Source organism: Peromyscus californicus, unplaced genomic scaffold, assembly GCF_007827085.1.
Source record: "Peromyscus californicus insignis strain IS unplaced genomic scaffold, ASM782708v3 Scaffold_4__1_contigs__length_199733344, whole genome shotgun sequence".
NCBI lineage: Eukaryota > Metazoa > Chordata > Mammalia > Rodentia > Cricetidae > Peromyscus > Peromyscus californicus.
The window spans coordinates 71,113,145-71,138,869 of record NW_026294562.1 but is presented as its reverse complement, the minus strand read 5'-3'; the positions used below and the strand labels follow the sequence as shown (position 1 = coordinate 71,138,869).

General features: G+C 50.7%; 1 protein-coding gene across 3 annotated transcripts in view; it reads right to left on the bottom strand.

Moving 5' to 3' along the window:
- Positions 1-9,365: 9,365 nt before the first annotated feature.
- Positions 9,366-25,725, bottom strand: part of Chst15 (carbohydrate sulfotransferase 15) — an 82,222-nt gene continuing 65,862 nt past the window's right edge. For all 3 annotated transcript variants that reach the window (XM_052760912.1, XM_052760911.1, XM_052760913.1), the window contains exons 6-8: positions 19,585-19,741; positions 14,051-14,198; positions 9,366-11,992 (exon numbers count right to left, since the gene is read on the bottom strand). In XM_052760912.1, the coding sequence (XP_052616872.1) occupies positions 11,802-11,992; positions 14,051-14,198; positions 19,585-19,741 (496 nt within the window). In that variant the 3' untranslated portion in view covers positions 9,366-11,801. The remainder of the gene's footprint in view (positions 11,993-14,050; positions 14,199-19,584; positions 19,742-25,725) is intronic.

Genomic DNA, 25,725 nt, shown 5'->3' with positions numbered 1-25,725 from the left:
GAGAAGCTGGGCTAGGACTGTCTTTGGGCCAACCGACCCAAGCTCAAGGCCCAGCTCTGCTTCTCATGGCCTCGGGCCCTGGGTGTGTGCTCTTTGGCCCCTCTGAGTGTCTATTCTCTGGCCTTTGTAATGGAGCCAGAGTATAGACAGGACCTGCCCCAAAGGTTGTGGGAGAGTCCGGCGAGGAACTCACAGGTGCCCTTTCAAGAGGCCTGGTGCCTAGCATGTGACAGCCAGTGTTAGCATGACTTGTTCTCACCTCCATCACCACAGATGCTTCACATCTGGTCTCTCCAGTGACAGGCTTTTTACCATGTCAGGAAACATCCCGGATGAAGCTGGGGACATGCTTTGGCTCTCCTGGTTTTAGGCCATTCTGCAAAATGTTCTAGTCAATTTTATAGTCACCACAATTCAATTATATTTGTTCCCAAGCCTCTTTATGCCAGTTGCTTTGGACATTATAAATATGCTACTTAATTAAATATTAGATAAATCAGCAGTTTTCAAACTGGCTCATCCCAGGAGTCTTTAGAGTCTTGATATTATTCAAGATCACAGGAAGCAGCATGTATTCTCTCTCTCTCTCTCTCTCTCTCTCTCTCTCTCTCTCTCTCTCTCTCTGTGTGTGTGTGTGTGTGTGTGTGTCTGTCTGTCTGTCTGTCTGTCACTCTGTTTCTGTCTCTCTACATACAACACACACACACACACACACAGAGAGAGAGAGAGAGAGAGAGAGAGAGAGAGAGAGAGAGAGAGAGAGAGAAAGAGAAAGAAATAAGAAAAGAGAAAGAAAAGTGCATAGTGTTTGAGAAAGACACCAGATGTCAACCTTTGGGCCTCCACAAGCATATGTGCCCATGAACTTGGCACACGGGCACACACGAAAGATACGAGTGCATAAGTGAATTGCTTCCTGAAAACTAGGCCGACAGTTTCAGAAGGCCACACTCACACGTGAGGGAAAATATAATGACAAATAGCAAGAGTGCATGCCCCCAATGACTTTTCAAACATCCCCTGGTTCCCATGCCCCATTAGAAGAATCGAAACCAGAAACAAGTACTGACTCATCACATGTGGTTTCTCTAAGGTAGATAACACTGCGTGTAGACCTATGCTAGGAAAAGGCTCTGGCCTTACACCAAGAGACAGATAAGCAAGTGTACTTTAAATATCTTAAGTAAAAATAACGTGCTTAGCAGCATTGTGAGGCCCTGGGTTCAATTCTCGGCACCACCATAAAATATTTGAAATGTTTAAGAAATGTCTGAAGGTTAGGTAAGATTTGCCATCCTATCTAGGTTGCCTAATATTCTAGTTCCACTCTGTTGCTGTGAGAAAACACTGACTAAATGCAACGTGGTGGTGACATGCATTTCTAGGTCACAGTCCATCAAGAGAAGTCAGGACAGGAACTCAAGCAGAAGCCATAGAAGGAAGGGGGCTCACTGGCTCATGGTTAGCTTTCTTATATAGCTTGGGTCCACAGCTTCCTTATGTAGCTTGGGTCCACCTGCCCAGGAACGGTGCCACCCACAGTAGGCAGTGCCTTCCTATATCAATTAATAATCAAGACAGTCCCTCACAGACATACACACAGACCCATATGATCTAGGTAGTATCTCAACTGAGGCTTCTCTCAGATGACTCTAGGCTACCATCCAGTTGACAATGAAGGCTAGCCAAAATTCCAAACTAGCTCCATCTACAGATGATGACCCAACCAGGCCCCTCCCGTCATGGCAAATGGCCCTACTCTACCTTGGGCTGGACGCCAGCTCCAAGTCCCATCCTTGCCTTCGATCATTTTGTCTTTTGCCCTGTCTTTGACCCACCCCTCTCCGAAGTGTTCGCACTTTACTCATCAGATAACAGAAGCCAGCCTTGTGGATCTGGACAGCGGCTCCTTTGTGACTTTAATAGAATGGTCTAACCTTGCCGAGCCCCAGCGTCCTCCTCCGTGAAATGGGAAATTACGTATAAGCATGCGTGTACACTCACTCCGAACAACAGCCAGCTAGTCCTGCGGTGTGCTGATGCTGCCACTGTTGACCTCACATCCCATTAGCACAGTGCCTCGGAGATGGTCCTCACACATCCACCCCACTCTCCCCCCCATCCCCGTGAGCAGCCAGGACCCTCAGTCTCTCCTCCAGCTTGTCCACACTCCCTTGGTGATGACCCAGAGCCCTGTTCTCCCTGAGTGGTTCACTGTTCAGAGAGTGTCGGATGGGAGACTTGACACAGCACTCCTTCACCCAGCCCTCTGGCTTTTGGAGTTCTCACCTCTCTGGTGGAACCTCACCTCCTAAAGACGATGCTGACAGTCCCTGACTGGGATGTAGATGCCCAGACCTAAATACCTTTCTGTGGCCAGAGACTAAGCCCATTCCATTCTGTGGGGAAGAAGCCGCAATGGCACCAAGTCCCTTATATGGAGCCACACACATGACCAATGGAGGTTAGTCCATGTGTCCTTGATTCCAGCCACCACATTCTTGGGGACACTGAGACCCTCCAGATCCGGCGTCTTCCCTCCTCCTAGGCTGGTCTCCCTCCCCTCCCCACTCTCTGCTTCCAGATCTTGCCAGCCTTCGGGACTCTGCTTAACACCATTTCCTTATCTGACTGACTGGCAGCCCTGGCCATCTGCAGCCCCTGTCAGTGGTCTGAGCTCTCCAAAGATCTCCCTGCCCGTTTCTGAGGACTCATCCCTCACACCAGAGGAATCCCAAGGCCATGCCTTTCTGATTCATAGCCTGGGGGCACCATTTTGTATTTCTTTGCTCTCAGGCTTGTTGAGTCTAGGCTCCTAGGATACACCATGGATAGATATTCCACCTAAAGCAGTTGATGGTTCTGATGAGTGGAGGGCCCACAAGCAGTAGCAGGACACGGATGACGCATTTCAAGTGACTGCTATGTGATAAATGCTCTTAACATAACCAAGTGAGCAAGGCTGGGAGACACACACACACACACACACATACACACACACACATACACACACACACATACACACACACACATACACACACACACACATACACACACACAAACACATATACACAAACACACATATACACCACACATACACATACCACATAGACACACACACATAGACACACACAAACAACACACACACACACACACACACACACACACACACACACACACACGTCAACCACCAGGTCTCACTGTGGAACCACAAAGGCCTGGAAGGATGTGTGAGGCAAGAGTGCCTGGAGCCCTGAGGGCAGCAGAGAGGCAGCAGCTGGAGCTAGACAAGGGTGAGTTGGAGAAGCTGAAGTCTGAGTCTGAAGGAATGCCTAGGTAGAGGGGCAGGCCTTCACACTCCATCCTGCATGAGCTGAGGATGCCAGGGCTTCAGAGAGGAGAGCAACACAATTAGGAAAGGGGGGGTATGTGGGGGGAGCAGTGTGGAAGGGGGCTGGGGGGTGATGTGTGTGTGGGGGGGGGATGCCCAGCAGTAAAAAGGTCCAGGAGAGCCATGCAGGGCGACAGTGCAGCAGTGGGAAAGGCTATCCAAATGTTTCCCAGTCCCTCGGGTTTGGCATGTCAGGGGCCCCTCAGAAAAAGAGCTTGTCACTCGCAGCTCCACCTAGAACTGGGCCACCCTACACCATGCCACCCAGGGTGTGCCAGGAGGGAAGGAGAGAATAACCTTGGCTGTCCTTTCCCTATGGAAGAATTGGAGGCAATCAGGAGAGCAGGTGGTGTGCCATTGAGCAGAGTCTTATATGGAGTATTAAGGTACAGGACCTGCCTTCATGGTCTGGCACCCACCTGGTGTAAGGGATGAAGGAGATGGGGAGGGGCCCCTAGAAGATCTGTGAATGAGGGGTCCCCTGAGCCTTGCCCTGATGTCCTTGCATGTGAGTGGCTCTCAGTGGAACTCAAGTGCTCTAGGCATTGACCAGCCTGGGAAGGTCCCAGGAGCAAACTGGAAACCATTAGGCACCAATTAACAGAGAGAGGATTGTTCTTCACCGACACTGACAGGTTCAAGTACAGGCACACACATGTTGACTTGGCAGGCCTGCTTCCGGGGCGGGTGACATTCAGCTTGACCAAGCCAGTGCAGCCTCTCGGGGGCATGGCAGGCAGGTGTCCTCCACAGGCGCCTTCTCTAGCTCAGCCTCTTAGCCCCACAGGCCTCTCGGACAGACTAACTCCTTGCTGGCGCTCCACCGGCTTCCATGGTGACTGTGCCTCTTCCTGCTACTCTCCTGGAACCTGCAGCTGAGGGCCCTGGTAGACCAGGTTGCGGCCCTCCTGCTCCGAGGGCCTTACCATGGCTGGTCTTTGCCAGCCCCCGACGCTGAGCTTCTCTTGCTGAACCCCCAGCCTCAGCCCAGAATTGCAAGCCGGTGTACCCTCTGGGGTCAATCGTGGCCACTCCAACCTGAGTGACAGGGCAAAGACCTTGGGCTCCATCCCTTCCCCACAGAGCCTACCTCGGCCTTCAGGCAGAGCTCCCTGCCAGGGCCTGCTCCCTCAGGGGCCAACCCCTATATTTTTCTCACCCACCCTCTTGCTCCCACAAACCTTCATGGGGAGCCTCTGCCCCTGAGTGCTTCCGTCAGGCCAAACTCTGTGCCCACCCGACCCCCACCACCAGCCCCTGAGACATCCTCTGTGCTAATTGAATGTTGTTATACTTGGGTATCTTGGGAATCTTGGGCACTTGCTGACCAACTGTCCCTTTAGAGCAAGGAGGTGCCTGATACCTCCTGGGGATGGATGGGGCAGGTGCAGTGGCTCTCATGGAGGAGAGAGAGCGGAGACTCGGAGCAGGAGCCCAGGGCCCTGGGGTGATCTAGCCAGCATGGATTCCAAGAGGGCCTGAGCATGTAGGGAAGCTATCCTTACCCTGCCTGGGGAAAACTGGATCATTGGTTCCAGCCATGCTGTCAGACTTGGTCTAGGGACTGAGCACACAGGGAGGTGACAAGGTCCAGCAACTAAGGAGGGTGTGGGAGCCTCAGAGGGAAGGTGTCACTGTCCCCATCACCTCCCTTCATGGCTGCCACAGTTCTGTGATGCTTTGGGTAAATGATCAATTCCTGTCCTCGGCAGCAGGCTCCATGTGGCTGGGGCTTTTTCTGCTCTCTCTCTCTCAGATACCAGGCACACATGGATGACCCATCAACACTTACTGAAACTAGAAAAGATCAGTGTGTGAGCACACGAACTACAGGCCAGCCTCACCCCATTGCCTGGCCCGGTGCCTTGTGCAAAGTAGATGTTCAGAAAATATTTACTGAGAAAATGAAATGTTAGTTCTTTGAACAAGTTCTAGCTAGGGTGTGTGCCTTGGTGCCGCCCAGGCAGGCCTGAGGCCAGAGGGTGGAGCTGTCCTCTTCAGGCTGTGACTCAGGTCTTGGGGGACACCTCACCAAAGGTCAGCCCCCGGTAGCCTGTTTGTGTGGGAGGCTTAACGGGCCAGCCAGCCTGAGGCAGGGAAGGGAGGCCACTTCTGTCAGTCAAGACTCAGTGCAGCAAGCCTTTGAATGGAGCAGGTGTCTTCGGTGTCTTTTGGTCCCCATGAGGAAGTTTGTCACCACTCAGACCCCCAGCCCAGGTGACATCAGAAACAGCTACTCCTTCCCGAGGGGTTTGGAAATGAAGCCTGAAGAGAAGGTGGGTCAAGACACTTAGAATGCAGATAGCCCACTGAAGAGGGCCACCAGGGTGCCAAGGACATACAGTATAGAATCAGGGCTAAAAATGTTGACCTGGAAGTGAAGGATTAAAAACTTCAAGTTGGTATTGTGCCATCCCTTTCTGGGGATCTGAACTTTATGACTTCAGGCAGGTGGCAGCCTCTCTATTATACTCAGTCTGTGCTTGTTAACTCTGATACCCACTCTTGAGGACAACAGAACCATAGTGTCCCCCATGGCTACAAAGTGGATCAGCTGGGATGCGGGCCTTTAGACCCAGGACTCACTGCCTTCTTCCATGCTATATCCTTCTGGGGGCAGAGGAGGGCTGGAATCTGAGGGTGCCAGCTGGAGCATCCTTTGTGGTAGAGGATAGCTATGTCAGGGGTGCTGTCACCTCCTCACTTCTATTCCCAAGGCCCAGTCTTTCTCTGTTTAGCTAGGAAGGGATTCTTCAGGGACCTACTGAGTTCATTCTCCATGGTCACCTCACTATGTTGCCTTGGGTAAGCTACAAGTGTACTTGTGACCCATATTTCCTCCTTAACTGAGACCCACCTGCTTCTAGATATAACCAGGGTCTGACTCTCTTGAGGACTTTCAAAGCACAAAGACCTTCTTTTGCACCCCCAGAAAGCTGGTAGGGCCCCCCCGTGACCTTCTCACTGAGAAGCCCAGATAAAGCTTGACTTCCCCCAGACTGCTGCCTCAGTTGGGGGTTCTCCATGGTGAAATAGAAGGTCCCTTTCACACCCTTAGCTGTACTCCATTATAGGGATGCTATGATGTGCTGCCCAGCAAAGATCAAATTCCTCTCCCCGTTGCCCAGAAGACCCTGCACAGGACACACCTATGTGTAAGTGGCAACTGAGGCACACTGTTGCTCCTCTCCAGCCCAAAGCCCTGCTTTGTGTGGTCACCTGAAAGTCTCCCATCGTTGATCCCATGTCATTCCTCCTGGGACAGCAACCTGAAGTTCCAAGGACCCCACAACTGCTCACAGATAGTCCTTCCGCCCAAGCCATGCCCAGGAGCAGAGGAAGAGAAAGAGGAGGAAGGATGCTAGCCAGATTGGGAGGCCCTGCACCAGGGCCTCTGCCAACGCAATGGGGCAGAGGTCATGAAGGCAAGGCCAGCCTGGGCCATTATGCAGATGGATGCCAGAGGGGTTGGAGGTCAGCCTTGCAGAAGCTGGGGCCAGGGAAGTTGTGAGCTTGAAGATCTCTTGGGAACTAAGAAAGGATTCTATTTTTGCAACTTTTACAAGCAGTTGTCTCTGCAGAATGATGACCTCAACAACAGCCAGACTTTAGAAACTCATGGGCTGCCCAGCAGCTGCCAGAGCAGGTTCCCAAGCACTCAAAAGCAAAGGTAGCGATGAGCCCTTAAAGGACATTTCTCCTAGAGCTGAATAGTCTATCTGGGTGGCACAGCAGTCGGCCAGGTGAGCATCCTGGGAGAAAGGCACAAGCCAAAGGGCTTGCAACTTACCAAGTCACAGAATCCTAGGGTATCATCTCAGAGCCTCTACTGAGCTGCTGTCCCCCTCAGTCCTGTTAGAGTCCCCATGGTAGAGCCACAAGGGACCAGCCACTGGGCACCCACTGCATCCCACTTGCTGGCCTGGCCAGCTCCCAGGGCCACTCTCCTGTGGTCAGGTGCACGACACTCTGAAGATGTCCACAGTGCAGGCCCCAGAATCTATTGATGTTTTCCTAACATGGCAAGGGAAACTTTGCAGGTGAGATCTTGAGATGGGGAGGTAATCACACATTATTTCATGTAACTCCAAGGGTCCTCATGAGAGGCAGGGGGTGAACAGAGGCCATGTGATCAGGGAAGCAGGGCGAGACAGAGATAAGAGTCTAAATATGCCACTCCAGAAAGGAGCCTGCAAGTCAAAGCACGTGGCAGCCTCTCATAGCTGGAAAGACTTGGACACAGCTTGCTCTGGGGTTCCAGGAGGTGCAGCCTAGCACGCAACCTGCTTCAGCCTAGGGTGCCTGGTGTGGAACATCTGTCCTCCAGGACTGTATGATGAGAGACTCGATTTGTTTGAAGTCACTGAGATGACTTTAGTGATGAACTATAAGGGGCTGGGGTCATGGAAGCCAGGCCAACCTGAAGCCATCACAAGGATAGATGCTAGCGAGGCTGAAGGGCACTCTTCCTTAACCCGCCTGGGTTAAGGGGGTCACTGCTCAAAGTTCCCTCTGGGGTGGAGACACATTCCCGTTGAGGTGATTTGTCGCAGCAGTAGCTAAAAACCTCACTCAACTCTGATGTAGTCCCTGTCAACCCCATTTCTTCTCTAGTGCCTGCAGGGGAGCTGGTCCCGAAGTTCTGGGAAAACTAACGTTTTTTTTTTTAAAAAAAAAAAAAAAAGCTAATTTTTCCTGCAAGTCTCCACTAGATTGGCCTCACCCACGGGGCACAAGGATGCTCTCAGGATGTGATTGCTGCCCCAACAGAGAAGCACCATCCTACACAGCACCACCCAGGCTTGAGGCCGTAGCTGTGTTTCCTAGCAACAAGGGTTGGGAGAGCTCCTGCTAGAGGGGGCGCTAGCCCTCCGAGGTATGCCCTGGCCTTGGCCTGCTTTCTGAATCCCACAATCCTCTACCTTCCCCAGACAGAAGCATTCTCCCAGAGTAAAGCCAGCCCCACACTCAACACACCATAGTAAGGAGCCATGCTGAGAAGACAGGTCCCAGAACTGTGGGACTGACCAAAGGGCCATTCGGCGCCCAGGATGACCCAAGCTTCTAAGCGTGGAATAAGCCCTCTCTGTGGACTGAATTCATGTGTTGACATCCTGAGTGGGTGGAGCCTCTGAGTACAACTGCATTTGAAGAGAAGTCCTTTAAAGAGATGATGGAGTTAAATGAGACCCCCTAGGGTCTGTCTCACTGTCATCAGAGGGACACCCCTGTGAAGAGGAGCTGAGAGAGCAGCCGTAGTGAGCCGTGGAAAGAGGCCCCAGAGAAACCAATGTGCTGCTGGCACCTTGAGCTCGGTCTTGCACCGGTCACTGACAGACAGCGTTCCTGTTGTGTGGCAGCTGAATGTGAAATGTCCCCATTGGCTCTTGTGTTTGCACCCTGTCTTCAGCTCCTGCTGCTGCTGTTCAGGAAAGGGGTGGGACCTTTAAGGGGTGGAGCTTCCCTGGGAAGAGTGGCTCAGTGTGTAAAGGACCCAAGCTGAGTTACTTTGCTATGGAGGAAAACACTGAGCAGCCGGCCCATCCTCCTCAAGCTCCAGCAGGACCCTGCCTACCTAGTGATGAGACACACCCGGAGGCACCAAGCATCTCAAACTCTCATCCTTGAGGCCAGTGGTCATTCCGTCTTAGAGTCCTACATCTGAAGACCACGCAAGGGCCGCTAGGAGCTGGACAGGACCTCCCACCCGGCCACCCAACCATGGCAGGACTCCACGGGGATTCCCCAGGGAACAGGTGTGGCACTGTGTCTGCTCTGGGGTTTTCTTCTACTATGAGGATCACGGGCCATCTCTTTGTGATGAGACCCTGTACTTGGCGAGAATTCCAGGAAGGCAGGGGAGGCGCTGACCTTCCCACCATGTGACGCGCTTACACACACACACACACACACACACACACACACACACACACACACACACACAGGACTCCATGGAAAGAACTGGCCGACAAGCTTGTGATGGAGGGCCCACTCTCCGCAGGCACCAGGTGTGTGGGTCCATCTTTAATTATGTTAAATATGAATAAAAGTACAGAATAAATGTGACTCGCATATCATACCTTACATGGCAAAGGGAGGGAAGGTTTCATACAACCTGGCACACCGCTTTGGGAATACGAAGTGTCTTCGGTACCAGGTCTGGGTTTTGCTTTGGTTTGGGGCGAGAGGCTAGAGAGCCACCACCCAAAACACTACCTGTGCTCTCAACAAGAGGAGGCCTCAACCGAGCATAAGCAAAGGCAATGCTGGTGAGCCCTGGGGAGAGACCACTAGAGAGAAAACCGGGTCTGGGTAGCCCCAGATGGAAGAAAGGGAGGGGCTGCATATTTAAAAAGATCAGCGATGAACCAAATAATATTGGAAATAATACCTTTGGCAATACTTCTGTAAGAAGCAGAATTACGCTACATGTTATTCACATGCATAGGAGCGCGCAAGAAAAATCTCTTATAATCGTGGTTGGTGTGGGGCGGTAAGATATGTCCCGGAAATGACAGGCTGACTGGTGGAGAAATTAATCCATAAAGGCATCGTGTCTCTAATGGAGGGAGAAGCCTCATCAGCAAGATAGCTGAGGGGAACCCACTCAGTGTAAGCACCCACACACGCGCGTGTGCACCTGCACACGCACACACACACACACACACACACACACACACACACGCACGCACTCTGTATTCCAAATAAATATTCTCTCTCTCTCTCTCTCTCTCTCTCTCTCTCTCTCTCTCTCTCTCTCTCTCTCTCTCGTCATTTCGTCCCAAAGCATCCTTGTACTCAAGCCAGATTTCCCCACTGGCTGCTGAGCCAAGGGCTGGCTGGGAGTAAAGGGGGAATTGTCCTGGAAGGCAGACTTCAAGACACACAGCCCCTTCAGTAGCAGAACTGACCCAGTCCATGCTGCTGCCCAGAGCTCTCTGAACCTTCCAATGGGCTGAGAATCCTATCTCCAACAAGGGCGGACAGCAGAACTCACGTAGCTGAGCAACTGCACATTCTCTGCTGCCAACGCCCAGCTTTTCTCACACATTCAAGTCACAGTCGGGTATGTAGTGTGTACACTTTGCGACGCTGGTGGACGGGATCCTGACCTGAGGACACAGCTTCACAGGAAGCACCCCTTGGCAATGCTCCAGGGAGAAGCTTTGTGACACTCCCACCTGGCCCCGCGGGCCAAATGGGCTTAAGCTGTTCTCTCTGGTATTCCCTGGATGACAAGACCTTCAGCTTATTCATTGCAAACCAAGTTCCTAAAAGGCCTGGAAAGGTCCGGAAGGAGCAAAGCTATCTCCTAGTCACCACACAGCACATATAGCCCAAGTTTAGTCTGTGAGATGTGTTTCCGAGGACATGCATGTCTTGAGATCCTTAGTGAGTATGGAACTGCGGCCAAGATGACAGAGAACGTGGATAAAAGATTCTTCCAACAGGAAGATGGAGGGAGGGAGCCTGTAGGCAGCCAGAACCAAAATCTGAAGCGTCATGTGCTCTCTGGTGACCCCTCCACACAAGGCGAGGTCTTCACTTCCTTTCCCGCCAACTGCTCGATGCCTTGAGGTTGCTCTAATCTGGCATTAACAGCAAGACTTCCCTTTCCAAATATAAACTGAATTCCTTGAGAAAACATCCAAAGGAGCACAAAAGAGAGGCAGGGCCAGTCAAACTCAAGACGCAGTTTGTTCAAGAGTGCTCCTTCTCTATGCTGGGCATAAATAAAGTCTGCAGGGGCAGAACAGGAGGTCAGAGAGATGAGCGCGCTGCCGACATTTTGTTTTCTTTTGGGCGTAGCAAAGGGAAGAGGGCTCATTTCTGATGTCGCGGAAGGGCTGGCGTGGGAATATGAACAAAAATGAAAAGAGCCTCCATTCTCCAAGCAGCTCCGTTCTCTGCTGGATGGGATCAGCCATTTATGCAAGGTGGGCTGGGAAATGACACATGAAGGGTGGTTCCGGTGAGCCCCAAAGCACGGCCTCCAGTGAGCCTGGGCTTAATCGGATCCCAGAGCTGTCCAACCCGACACCCAGACAAACTCTTCTGGAGGTAGGGAGGTCAGGGCTGGTCTGTGGCCTCGCAAAGCCTCCTCTTCCTACCCACTGGGTGCCAGCCTGCCCTCCTAAGCTCCAAGGCACTCTGGGAACAAACAGAAACCTAGCCCTCGTGTACTTTCCAAGGCTTCAGGTAGAAGAGCCCAGTGACCAAGAGCAGAGCTACTGAACATGGCAAGAAAAAAGTGTCAAAATAGTTCCAATTAACTGTTGCCTTGGGAGGAGAAGATGGAGCGCCAGTGGTTTTTTCCACTCTGTGGGTGACAGTTCTCCACCAGGAGACTTTTGAGGTCATGGCAATGATAGAGTCAGTAGGCCCAGCTCCTGCAGAAGGCACTCAGCTCTCACGGTGTCTTCCAGGCAAACGCTTCATCCTCAAGGACCTGTGCCAGCCTAGTGTTGAAAGGCCCATAGAAGTCCTGAAGAATCTTCTGAGTGATTGGCCACATGGGCCCTAGGCTCCGATCCTCAGGACGCCGCGTGTTGGATGCAGGGTTCTTAGTCATCAAAGCTTCTTGCTTCTCACTTAGAGGCCCTATAAGGAGAAGGAAAATGATCCTGTAAGGCTGGAGGTGTGGCTGGAGGTGAAGGGGACTTCACAAGAGTCCCAGCTGTACTTCATGCAAGAACAAGACTTTCCCGTAAGAAGATACATGGTTGGATAGGAAAGGGGACTCAGTGGTTAACTGCGCTTGTTCTTGCAGGGGACCTGGTTTCGATTCCCAGGACCTGCTCTTCTGTAACTCCGGTTCCAGGGGATCTGATGCCCTCTTCTGACCTCCAAGGGCACCAGGCATGCACATGGGGACTTTGGTTGCCTGGAATTCTGCCACCACCATTTCCTCTTTGGGTTCTTGAGTGACACAAAGGGCCTAAGCCTGAGGAATTCTATTTCCTCTTCCCTTGTGTAGTGGCCACAGGGTGGGAAGACTGGTGGTCCCTGTACCTGCAGCAATTGCATTAGTGGGGAGATGCCCCAGGGCAGGCCAGCAGGGGTTACACAGGAGGCCATTCCTCCCCGCCCCAAGCTGCTGGGTCATCAGCTATTCACTGGCTCAACCCAGCACTAGACCACTAGCTCCCTGTGCTTCTGGACTCGAAGCCTGTAGGACCTAACCAAAACCCTTACGATAGCCCAATGTCTCAGGGTATGCAAGACAGAAAATTGACCGTACAGCCCTGTCCCTCTTAGGAATAAAAGGCAACCATATAATGCAAGAGATTTATAGGTGGTCCAATCAAAGGAAAATGGTTCTAAGTCTTAAATGGGAAAGAGAGTGTCTATATTCCAGCCCAAACCAGTTCTCAAAAAGAAAAAAAATAATAATAAAAAAGAAGGAAAGATAAGAGTCCTAGATCCCAGTGGTGGTCAGATATATTTCAAGAAATATTCAGTTAACAGAATTCCCAGGTCAGGTCATTAGACAGGGCTATGGGAAACGTCCTGTGGAAAAGTGGCATGACCTGACATTTACAGCCTCAGCAGTTCTCCGTGGGTGACTCATCTATACCCAGGCAGCACTCCTCACCTCTGTATGTGCCTCTGCCAGGCAGTGGCATAGCCAGTTAGCAGAGTGCCCTTCAGCTAGCATCCTCAGGCTGAAGGCAGGTCAAAGGCCAACCATGAGCCATCTATAACTCCAGGGTTTCCCCACCAACGCCTGAGATGATGTAATAGCCAGACTTCTAAACTCCATGTCACTGGAGAAGTGTCCTAGCCACCCACTGTGACCTTGAACCGCTTCAGAATCCAATCCAGATCTGCTTACCTTTCATTAACACCTCTGTGGTCCCACAGCAGCTGAGGCTCCCCCAGCAACACTAGGCCCACTACGACAGTACCTACCTTCCCCAGGGACACTAACAGTCATTTGGTGAATTAGGCTGGGCTTCCTTCTCCTTCTTCCAGGTTGAAAGATCTCAGAGGAGCGACCTCCTCTCCAGAGCTTGCCCACCGCTGCATGCGCAATGCCCCATGCAGCAGATACTAGGTAAACAGGAATTGAGCTAGCATTTCTTCAGGGGTCCCTGGGTCTCACACAGCCCATCTCTTCCCATTTCACACTTAAGCTAGCACAATCCTAAAAAGCCCACACGCCATGGGTAAGGGAAGTTGCCTCAGAAGGTAAAGGAGTTGTAATTGCTTCTTCTGCAACGTGAGGACCTGAGTTTAAATCCTCAACATCCCCTTTAAAGGGTGGGTATGGCAGCTTGTGCCTGGCAGCATCACCCCAGCACTGGAAAGAGGGGGAAAGACAGACCCTGAGACTCCCTGGCTAGCCAATCTAACCAAAACAACAAGCTGAGTTCAGTGAGACCCTTTCTCAAAAAACGAGAAGAGTGAGGAAGACACTGGATGTTGACTTACCTGTGAGTGTGCGCGCACACACACACACACACACACACACACACACACACACACACACACACACGTTCAACACACACAGGTGCAGATACACACACACATACACACCCCAACACACACGGGTGCAGATACACACACACACTGTAAATACACACACAAATGAGAAAGCCCACATCCCTGGGATTTATGCTGATCAGGCAGGCCCACTGCCTGAAGCAGGACACATACCCAGGTTTAGAAACTCGAAGACCCTGTGCATGGTGTACTTGACGTTGGATGCGTGGTCTTCCAGACGCAGAATGAGGAACTGTTCCTTATTAAAGACAGTGAGCCAATCCAGAAGGTACACAGCATACAGCCCAACCTGGAGCCTCACCTGGGAAGGAGAAGGAAGATGTTACTGCAGAAAACACTTCCTCAGCCCTGGTGCTTTTCCAAAGAACGATGGACATCTCTCTGTAAACCAACACAGACTCGTCTTAGCAAACCATTACCTTCCAAAGTCAAATTTTAACACAAGGCATCCCGTGCCACATGCACAAAGAATCCTACACTTAGGGTTGCATTTAATCTTCACGACAGCCCATGGGTGGTTCCAACCTCTACTCACAAGTGAGAGAAGAAACACAGGAAAGAAGCCAAGGACATACAAGTTCTTTGCATCACATGTGGTGGCTGTCTCCCTGCTGTCAATCACAACAGGCTGTGAAAAGTCAAAAACAGACACCTCAAGGACACCCCAGACACTGTAAGATATAAGGACGACCATGACCATGAATGTGTGTGATGTCCTTGGAACGTAACCACAGGAGAATAAAACCAATGCACAGGCAAAGGCTTCCTCCTTCCTTCCCTCCTACTCATTTCCTGAGTCCTTACCCTGTTCATTCTCTCATGCCAAACTACCAACTGGTAATAAAGAACTGACCCACTCAAAGACAGGTCCGGCTTTTGCCCTCTGGCCTAGGAGGTGACCGCTAAGGCCTCTGGATTGCATTGCCCAACAGGAACAATTTCATTTCCCTAGAATGTGAGCACCAGTCAAGCTAACAGTGATTTCTGATAGAGCTCCGGTCTCTGGAATAACCCGAGGGTCAGTAATGTGATGGAGCCCCAGTAAGAACCCAGGACAGTACAACTTGGGGTGGCAAGATTCCTCGCTGTGGTCGTGTGGTCATGCATCCATCACTGCTGGGAGGAGCTGGCTCCACCTGTGACTCTGAAGGGAGCAGCGGACTGGGGGCTGTGCCATTCACTTTCCCTCGCTGACAATGGGACTCTGAATCCTTTCCATGCCATAAGTTGTGGTCATGGTCACAGTAGCCTTTGGTGTGTCCTTTGAACTCTTCTGCAATACTGAACTTGAAGATGGTTGGTGACTTTCCCCCAGAACTCACAGCTGAGCTGGCGTCAGACGTGGGAGTGACACATCACTCCCCCCTACCTACTCAGACCTTCTTCGTCCACTCCTATTAACACCCACTAGACACCCACAAGGCTCCTGGCTGGATCGCTCATCTCTACACTCTGTCCTTCCACCTATCATAGGCATGTGCTTTGTAAAGCAGTGAGCTGGCCCTGACTGGCCCCGGGGCTCTCCATTTGGAAAGCCCTGAGCCGCCTCCAACTTCCAGTTCATTCTTCCTCCATGGCTCCTCCCAGTCCTAGGCTCCTCCTTGGGGCATTCATTCCTCAAAATCTATTTATTTACTTATTCTGTTATTATTTTATTTTTGAGGCAAGCACTCTTCATCATTCTCCCTGACCAACTTGACTGTGAGATTCCTGGGGGCAGGGACATCAAGTCACCTCGCACAAAGCTTTGTGTCAGCATTCATGTTAGCTCCTGGTGGAGATGCTGGACACAGTGCTCACGACACAATAAGGATGCGTTTGACAAAGTGTAGGCAGATGCTAACCGTCCTCATCTCTCACTGTTCTTTTTCCATTTCATCATTTGTCTAATGATGAAGAAAGATGGGGAGGAAGGAAAACAGTTACGGCAAATGGCTAAGTTGTCTCCAAAATTCATTAGCTGTCCCTAAGCCTCGCTTTGGTACCATCTTACACACCGGCTCACAAAGACTTCAAACCGGGCTGAAGGAGATGAGCATGTGCCAGTCTCAGTAACAAACACACACGTAGCCTCCAACATGGAATAGGGATGAGAACACCGTGCTAGGTCAGGACCCTAAGGGCTTTCCCCTGTCTCTGACCAACCAGGTTATAGCCAGCCTGACCTCACAAGGTTAATCTCTTCCAGAGAAACGACTTTTGTAACTTGACAACTTCCCAGAAGGGAAGGAGGTGGCCCTCAGTGACAGGACACTGGTGTTTTAGAGTAGCTGTTTCCTGTCCCTGCATCTGCCCTGGGCACGGAACAACCTCTGAAACCATCTTGGAGAGTCTACCACTGCCCTCAGGACAAAGGGCCTTTCTCAGAGGGAGGGCTGCTCCAGGGTGGGCTGGTGGTCCAGGGAGGGAGGACATGGGATGCCTACAAATGTGTTGGCTCCCAAGAGGAGAGCTTTGCACCTACTGGTTTCAGAACCCCCTTCCTCAGCCAGGGAGAGCTCTGGGCCCCTCAGGGACATTGTCTGTGCATGCACAACACCACTGCAACTGGGAACCATGAAGACACCCCTAAGACAGCACCAACGTCCCATTGAACTCATGTCTGTCCAGCATAGGACGGGAACCAAAATAGAACCAATGGAGAGGAGATATTTAGGGCAAGGGCCCAATACGTTTAAAATTAGAAGACACCAAAGCTGAAGGAAGCCTTTGAGCCTTTGGATGCCTCATGACTCACTGACAAAGAACCAGAGACCAGTAGGGCAGGGGTGTCTGGCTGGACGCGACAGCTAACTCCCGACAAAGTCCAGTCATGAGGTCCAATCCCTCATGGCCGTGATGCCTCTTCCACCACAGAGAGCTCTGGTAAAGAGTGAGCACCCTATGGGTTCCATGAAGCACCTCAGGGGGCTCAGGGAGTACACTCCTGGACTTCAGCCACCCTGTCCACTGCCGTGCCCTGGAGCTCTCTCCCTTAGACAAGAGGTACTAGGCTATGGTGTTGTCGTCCTTGGCACGTCACAGATGAAATTGAAGAGCACATGCCTCCTGCTGCCTCAGAACCACTTTTAAGAGCACGGAAAGGAAGACAGGCTTCAAGGGCTATCAGAACTGGCACACCTTCAGTGAGTCTCAGTGTCCCCATCTGTAAAATGGGAGCAACTTCAGAGGTCAGTAAGGATGTAAAGTTTAGGATAGTACCCCGTGAGCAATGAATCAAAGTTAGATACTTCCAGTCTCTCACCAATGGACTTGACAAACATTTAGTCTGGATGTTTCTAGCACACCCAGAGGTGGGGATGGACTTCCCACCCAGTTACAATGGTGTCCCCATGGTCAGTCAGCCTGTAGACAGGAAGAAGAGAGGAAACTCACCAGGCACACACCCTCCTCTTCTCTGTGGGAGGAAATGGCTGCGGATATCCTGTCTCTAGGAACCCTATTTAGAGACAGCCAGAGTGCAGCTAGCCTGGTTGGTGCAGGCTTTGCCTTTCCTAGGACATACCTTGGGGTAGAATGAAATGTCACCACATCTGGATCTGCTTCTATCAGATGTTGACCCCTTCCCAGGGCGAGAGAATCTCACTTCCCGGCTATTAAACCCAACTATGTCTGTGCTAGGACTCCCAAATCCCTGCCTCTCTCTACCCATGGCACCAAGGTACCCACATCTGTCCCCTCCCTCTCTGAAGCCTTTCTTAGGAGAGTTCCCAGAGAGAGATGGTGACTGCGAGTAAGAATGTCCCTGCCTCTTTGGGGAGCCACACTAGCCAAACACCTCACCCTTCACTGTTCACCTGGCCTGTTCCTGCCTCCCTCTGCCCCTGTCTTCCCACCTATTTTGCAGGCTTGTGTTGAGATGGAGTTTCACATCATCACCACAAACAGGAAACTCCAGAAGGCCCAGGATGGAAGCAACCCCTGAGGCAGGCTGCATCCAGGAATATCTGAATTCTCCCCAACAGACCACCTGTGCTGTGGGATGGTCTGTATGTCAAATTGCTCTGATTGGTCAATAAATAAAACACTGATTGGCCAGTGGCCAGGCAGGAAGTATAGGCAGGACTAACAGAGATGAGAACAGAGAAAACAGGAAGGCGGAGGGAGACACTGCCAGCCACCTCCATGACAAGCAGCATGTGAAGATGCCGGTAAGCCACGAGCCACGTGGCAAGGTATACATTTATAGAAATGGATTAATTTAATATATAAGAACAGTTAGCAAGAAGCCTGCCACGGCCATACAGTTTGTAAGCAACATAAGTCTCTGTGTTTACTTGGTTGGGTCTGAGTGGCTGTGGGACTGGCCGGTGACAGAGATTTGTCCTGACTGTGGGCCAGGCAGGAAAACTCTAGCTACACACCTGCCTTCTCCCACCCTCTGGAGCCCACTGCATGATACACATTGGAGCCCTAAAGAAACCTGGGTAGCCGGCTAAAGAAGGTAACAAGATAGAGCTTTGGTGTCCCTGTTCTGTTAAAGCAAGCCCCAGCAATAGCACGGCCTGCGTAGAGGAACAGCCCCAGGCTGGTGGTGGGCGGCCAACATTGGTGGAGTCTAAGACTTTCCAACTAGGTTAGAGAACTTCCACTCCTCAGTGGGCCCCCGTTGTACCAGAGTGCAGTACCATACATTTGTGAACGCAGAACACATGTGAAACAGCTCTCAATCCTGAATTCCCATAACAGTCTGGCAGTTTTATAATGAAGCACCTGAATTTCAGAGAGGCTAAGACGGTTGTGCGAGCCACACAGCCAGGAAAAGCCAGAGCGAACCCACGCCCCGGTCTGCCTCCAAAGCTTGCCTATCTGAAAATGTGGTTACCTATGCTGAGTCTTCCTTGCCAAACAGCAACGCCTGCAGGAAGACAGTCCAGAGTAAGAAAAGATGGTCTGAGAAGCCAGACAGAGAGACGGGAATCTTTCTCCTGAGCCTTACTGCCCTGGGGTAGGGGGTCTCATCTACAGCGGTCTGTGTATAACTGATGTGTGACATGGCCATACATGGGACAGCTATCTATCTAACACGACAGCCTCGCTGTGGAAGCATTTAGACCTGGGAACCTAGAGTGGAGATGTGCAGTTAAGGTACTGGATTTACAGCCAGCAAGTGTTTTGTTTTGCTTTGCTTTGTCTTGTTTTGTTTGCATAAGGCTAGAACTTTAGGTGTATTACTTAAGAAGAGACAGAGAATAACAGAGGGGTCAAGAGAACATTCTTCAGTGAAGACCTTGTTGGAGCATTCAGACTCACGAGTGGGTAATTTTGAAACCGACAGAACAGCCCGTGCTTCAGTAGTGCTCCGAGACACCCTGAGGACTGGTATCTTCTGCCTGACATCTCTAATTACAGAGCGCGCCTTCGGAGCCTTACTAAATGGCAGTCCTCCTAAGTGCACCCTGGTTCTCTAGTAGAGGGAGGAGATGCATGATGCCAAGTGTCTGGGTGGCAGGCAAAGAAGGACACAGACAGTAGCAGGCTGGAAAGGTCCAGATGCTTTCATGGCTCTCCCAGCCAGGAGTATTTGCTTCCACATTAGCCACTGCTCAAAGGCAGCTCAGTGTCATTTGCACATTCAACTGCTCTGTCCTCATCTCTGCCCTAAAACCCTCCGTTCACAATGGCCCCTGCACATAATAGCATCGGAGTGGCCCCGCTCTGTATGGGCTGGCTTGGTGAATACGCACGGGCATGGCGTTGTTCAGGGTGTTGTTGTAGACACAGGCGCGCAGTGAATAATCCAGCATGCAATTTTCAAACAGCTGCAGAGCCTCCGTCACCTTCTCGTGAAAGTCATCTGCAGATTTATTTGAACTTGCAAAGTAGAGATAGTCTGAGTACAACCTGTGAATAAAATAAATGGATAATCTTACCATCCGAGAACATGAAACCACACCATGTGGGCGACAATGAAAATCATTTTGCCGTTACATTAGCGAGTTTGATTTATTAAAATACAACAATTTCTCTTCCCTTTGCTTCAGATAAGCCCCCTCCCTCCCTCCCTTCCCACCTTGCTCTCACCCATAACACACCACCTCCCCTTCACACTCAGACATGTCTACACTGACTCCAAACACCACCCAGCGTGGCTTTTGTTATTAGTCTGTAGTTGTTTCGTTTGGTTGGTTGGTTTTGTCAAATTTATTTTGTTTATTATTGGGGTGTGGGAGGTCATGCACACGCCACAGCATCAGTGTGGCGATTAAAGGACACCCCTGTGCACCCAGTTCTCTCCTTCCACCTTTATACGGATTCCAGAAAGGAAACTCAGGTCCACCAGGTGTGTTGCGAGGCCACCTCACCTACGTTGGCTTTTGAAAGAAAACACATTTCTTTATTGGGAGTGGGGGTGACGTCATGCCACAGCATTGCATGTAGAGGTCAGAGGACCACATGCAGTAGCGGCTCTCTCCTTCCACCATGGGTGTCCAGGGATTGAACTCGGGTTCTCGGCCTCGGCAGAAGGTGCCTTTTCCCACTGAGCCACCTTACCACCCCACCTTGCTGTTCAAAATTCCTAGGTACTTCAGACAGAGGCTGTTTCCACAACCAGCTTTCAAAACCCATTCAACAGCCAAGAGAAGCCATGAGAATGTTCTGTGCTGTCTCTTGAAGGGAACTAAACCATGGGTACATGCCATCCGTGCAGGATTACATCCACTGCGAAATTCCTGACTTTCCCCAGAGATATTCTGAATGTCTAGAAATATATTAAAAATCGGGAACGGTGGTTCATACCTATAATCGAAACACTTAGAAGGTTGAGGCAGGTGAACCCCTGATTTCAAGGCCCGTAGGGGATAGATAAAAGTTATTAGGCCAATTTTGGCTATTTTGTAAAAACCCTGTCTCAAAACAGACTAAAAAGCACCTACAAATATGCATGGAAACACCTGCAGATCAGTGTGTTTGTGCAGACACCACACATGTGCATTTGCATGTAACCACACTTTCCACAGGAGCTGCCAGCCTCCCTTAACCTCACTTGTCAGTGGACCATTTTTAAGTGTGCATCATCCCATTTTGGTGAGAATCTTGCTGTTAAAAGAATGGCACACGCCTTTAATCCCAGCACTCGGGAGTCAGAGGCAGGCAGATCTCTAAGTTAGAGTCCAGCCTGGTCTACAGAGCAAGTCCCAGGATAGCCAGAGTTACACAGAAAAACCCTGTCTTGAAAAACAAACAAATGAGAGAGAGAGAGAGAGAGAGAGAGAGAGAGAGAGAGAGAGAGAGAGAGAGAGAGAAAGAGAGAGAAAATGAATTTATGAAGCTGGGTGCTAAGGTGTAGGCTTGTAATCCCAGCACTCAGGAGGCTGAGGAACAAAGGTCTTGAGTTCCAGGACAACCTGAACTATACACTGAGTTCAAGGCCAGCTTTGACTACAAATCTAGACCCCTGGGAGAGGGAGGGGAGGGGAGGGGAGTGGGGGGAAGAAAGGGGACAGGAGGGGAGGGACAGAAAATTCATGGGAGGCTATTAGATCCTTCAGCTAAAGAAATCTGTTGACACTTTGGTTGTAGACATGGTTTAGTGGGTTTGTCTGCAACCCACCCCAACTCCCAAACCAATGACCACCCTCTGACCTGGCAGGGATCCTCCTAGCCCAGCGGATGTCTAGTCCCCCGGCTTGCTGAGGGAGGACTCCTGGTACAGCGGTTTCCCCTCCACACTCCCCTTTAGTGATTTTCCACTCCCAGCCCCTGCTTCTTGCATATAAAAATCCCTCTTCTTGCTGTATTCCGAGCTGAGCTCAACTGCTCTCTCCTCCACAGCAGAGCCCCATCACAGCAGTCCCACACCTCCAGCAACAGCCGGAAATGAAGTCTGTTTGAATGTTTCAGCAGATGTTGGGATAATTTCTTCACTTTGAGAACTCCTGGGATGTGTTTCCTAACTCTGTTTCGCCTCCGTTTCTGCTTACAGGGAAAGCAAGAATTCCCCTCTTTCGGCTTTGTTATTCCAGATGTTTCTCTCTCGGCTCCTCCTGCAAACACCTGCCCATGCTCCCACAGCTCTGTAAGACGCCCTTCATGAACATGAAAACCCTAACTGCACCCCCTCCCAAGGGCAGTGCTGGGCTGGTGCCAAGTGACTGGGGCTCTGTGGCATGCTGCCCTCTCCTCCCAGTTCTGTACTCTCTGGTCCCCCGCATCTCCAGCCGGTTATCTCTCTTTCCAGTGAGTCTCCCCATCCTTACGTATCTAGGGGTGAGATATTGGCGCTGAACATCACCCCTGTGCTTCCACCTCCACTGAGCTCCAGGCATCCTACAGCCCCCTTCCAGGCTTGCTGCTGCTGGGCACTCATGTATATGTGGCACATAACACCCCATGTGCCACTTCACAGGGATCTTATTGACCTCAACCCCCACCTGGCACAATGCCTTTGAAGTCTCCCTGAGTATTCTTTCTCAGCCGAGGAGGTCCACAGAGGACGTCTTGAGATGTTTGGGGTTGCTCAGCATTAGGCTAAAATCAGCGCACAGATCGGAGTGGACTGCTTTGTTGATTTCAGCTTGGCCAGCCAAACATTTCAAAAGAACTTGCCTTGGGCCAGCAAGATGGCTCAGCAGGTAAAGGTGCCTGACGCCTAGCCTGTCAATCTGAGTTCAATCCCTGGAACCCAAGAAGTATGTAAGAGGTCCTTGTGCATACAGATAAGCACTGAAGAGGCCAGGAAAGTTAAACACGCAGGCTTGTCTCCTCAAAGAAAGATGTTTACCCATCGTCCACCCAGAACGCTGGGAAAGGATGTGGTTTACAACCTGGTGATCCTTTGCTATCTATAAGACCAGGCTTCACCCAAAACTCCCAGAATATTATATTATATTTGTTTAGTCCAGACCTTTTCCCACCAAATCTTGAACTTTGCTTCTCAGTTCATAAAATCCACCCTTGTGAAAGGTGTCAACTTGTATTTTACAACAGTCTAAGTGACTTCTATATTCTCTTAGGGCCAGGCCAATCCTGACTCTCACAGGGAAAATATTTACCTCAGTCATTCTCCCTAGAGCCTTATCTTGAACATTGTTTCTAAGTCAACAGAACTCATCTTTATGGAAGAAGCCATATGTACTCTGTAAACAGTTTCAATATAAATATACCTTAAGTTTTGTTGTACACCAGGTACTGAGTTAATTGGCATCAGGAAACTTTTTTCCAAAATGGTGCAGTGCTTAAATGTGGCTAAAATACACTGCCTGGTGTCAGACTCCAGAAATCTGAATCAGTGATGACTAACTAAAGCCAAAATGAAACAAGTCTCATTTTTGCCTCGCCTGGATTGTTCCATGGCTGACTGTAGAGATTGCAAGGACCACCAGAAGACCCACATAGTAGAAGGAGAGAACCAACTCTTGAGAGTTATCCTATGACCTTCACATGCATGCCTTGACATGTGTGTGTTTGCGTGCGCGTGCGCGCACACACGCGCGCGCACACGCGCACACACACACACACACATACACACACACACACACACACACCACAATCTAAATTAAAACAATACTACTTTCAAAATGCCTTGCCTCAAGACATCCCATGTTTTCACGAGGCATGAGCAGAATGATCCCCAGGGTTCATATATTGTGGTAGTTTGAATGTAGTTGGCCCCCATAAGCTCATAGGGAGTGGCATAATTAGGAGATGTGGCTTTGTTGGAGTGGGTGTGGCCTTGTTGGAGGAAGTGTGTCACTGTGGGGGTGGGCTTTGAGGTCTCAAATATGCCCAAGCCATGCCCAGTGCCACAATCAACCCAAGGTTCCTTTCTGGCATTTTCCCCCTACGGTAATAACACTTCTTAGAGGCATTTGATTCATAAATAAAACGAGTAATTAAAGACAGACTCAATTCTTGGTACCAAGTAAAAATGCCTGCCGATTCCATGAAGTTCTTCAGAGACAGGAAAGTAATTCCTGGGAGAACACTGGAATGTTTTCGATGTGCCATCCAGGAACCCGCACCCCACCCAGATGAGACTAGATTTGCATGTTCGGGGTACCCATAGGCAAACTTATGTATACCAACTACCTTTCAACCTTTTAAATTAGTGGAAGTCACTTTCTTGGCAAGGTGAGAGACTTCTGGGGCAGAGACAGACTCCGGTAGCCAATTACAGAACACTGAAGGTCGCTAAAAGCCACCAGAAGCTGTAAGCCAGGGCTAGGCAGAGGACAGATTCAGACCCTCTGGAGGGTACCTACCCTGCATGACATCCTGATTTCTGACTTCCACCTCCATACTGGAGCAGAAAAATGTCTGTTGGTTAGAGCCACTGAGTGTGGGATGATTTACTGGAACAGCCCTAGAAAAACGGTGCAGTCCTTAACCCAAAGAAGATGGAGGGGTTATTCTATTTAATGCCATTCTCCACCAGAGACCCTGAGCATCGGCCCCAAATGCACAGAAAGAACTGGCCATGAGACCGTATCTCCTGAAGGAAACCAGAAGATGGGCCATGGCAAGGCAGGAGCTGAGTCCTCTGAGGAATGAGGACAAAGCATCCACAAGGCTAATGACCTTGGATGACTGACAAGCCACTTGGATGATTAAAGCCCCTCAAAAAACGTTGAAAATGACAGCCAACAGATCAAGAATATCTATCTAGAGGACCTGAAAGAGCCAGAGCAGGTAGGAGTGTGTAGCAACATAAAATGGAAAGACACAGACCTAAGCACTCACAGTTTAGGCTCTAACCCCAATAGCACTGTGATGACGTAGGAGAAAGAGCAACACGGTGTGAGCTGTATGAGTCATCACAGGACCATAGGGACACCAATGCCACCTGAGGCTGCAGTGACAGAGATAGCAACCAAAGTCTGGGGGAGGGTACAGGAAGGTGGCAGACAATCCTAGACCCAAAGGGACACCCATCTTTGGTTCTGGGTGCCAGATGGTGATGGGGAAGGCGTGGCATCTACAGGGAAACAAAGACTCAGTAGGACGATTGCTCTTCTGAACCCCTCAAGGATAGGCCAGTGGGTGGAAAGTTCGGCTTCATAAAAGGGAAATTTTCTCCAGTGAGGGCAGTGGCTCCAGCAGCCTAGCCTGGAGGGGGTGAAATAGCATGAGGGGTGGGGAGCCCCCCAAAAGTCCCCGACACCCTGTGTCAGGGCTGCCCAGCCCCCCCCTGTGATCTACCCCATCTTCTCAGTCCCAAACCACTCCGAACAGATGGGTGTTACATTTGGCCAAGACTGTTTCCAACAGCAATTCCAAATATAAGCCCAAGAACATTCCAGGCCTTCTGTGCTGTGGTTATTTTAGAAGCCTGCTGGTGCATATCTGTAACTGTGGGTCTGCGTGAAGGCCCAGACATACCTTGTCAGTTCTGTGACTCCACAGAACTGGAGTCAAAGAGGAGGGTCCTGGAACCCCAGGAGAGGTGATAGAGGGGTGTGTTTGTGGGTAAAAGAGGGCTCCTCTTAATATCACCACATATCCCCACAGAGACAGACAATGCCCCATCACATAATACCTGGGTGGGTACCTCAAGGCCACTGCTGCTCACTTAAGGGGCTCTCTGCTCTGAGTCGGCACAAATCGGAGGTCCGCATACTGACAGCCGTTCAAATGGGATCTGGGGCTGGGGTGTGGCTCAGTGACCGAGCACTTGGTTGGTTTCCATGTATGAGACTCTCTGCTTTACCCCTCCACAGCTGGGGGCGGGGGAATAAAGCATCTGTCGGTCCCTGGGCTTTGCAAAGGCCAAGTCAGGTTAGCCTCTAAAATCCCCTCCATTTCCAGCCTGTGGCTGTTGATGAGGGACTTGCAGAGGCTCCATGCTAGGTATAGCATGCATGTTCTTATTCTGTCCCCAGAACCAC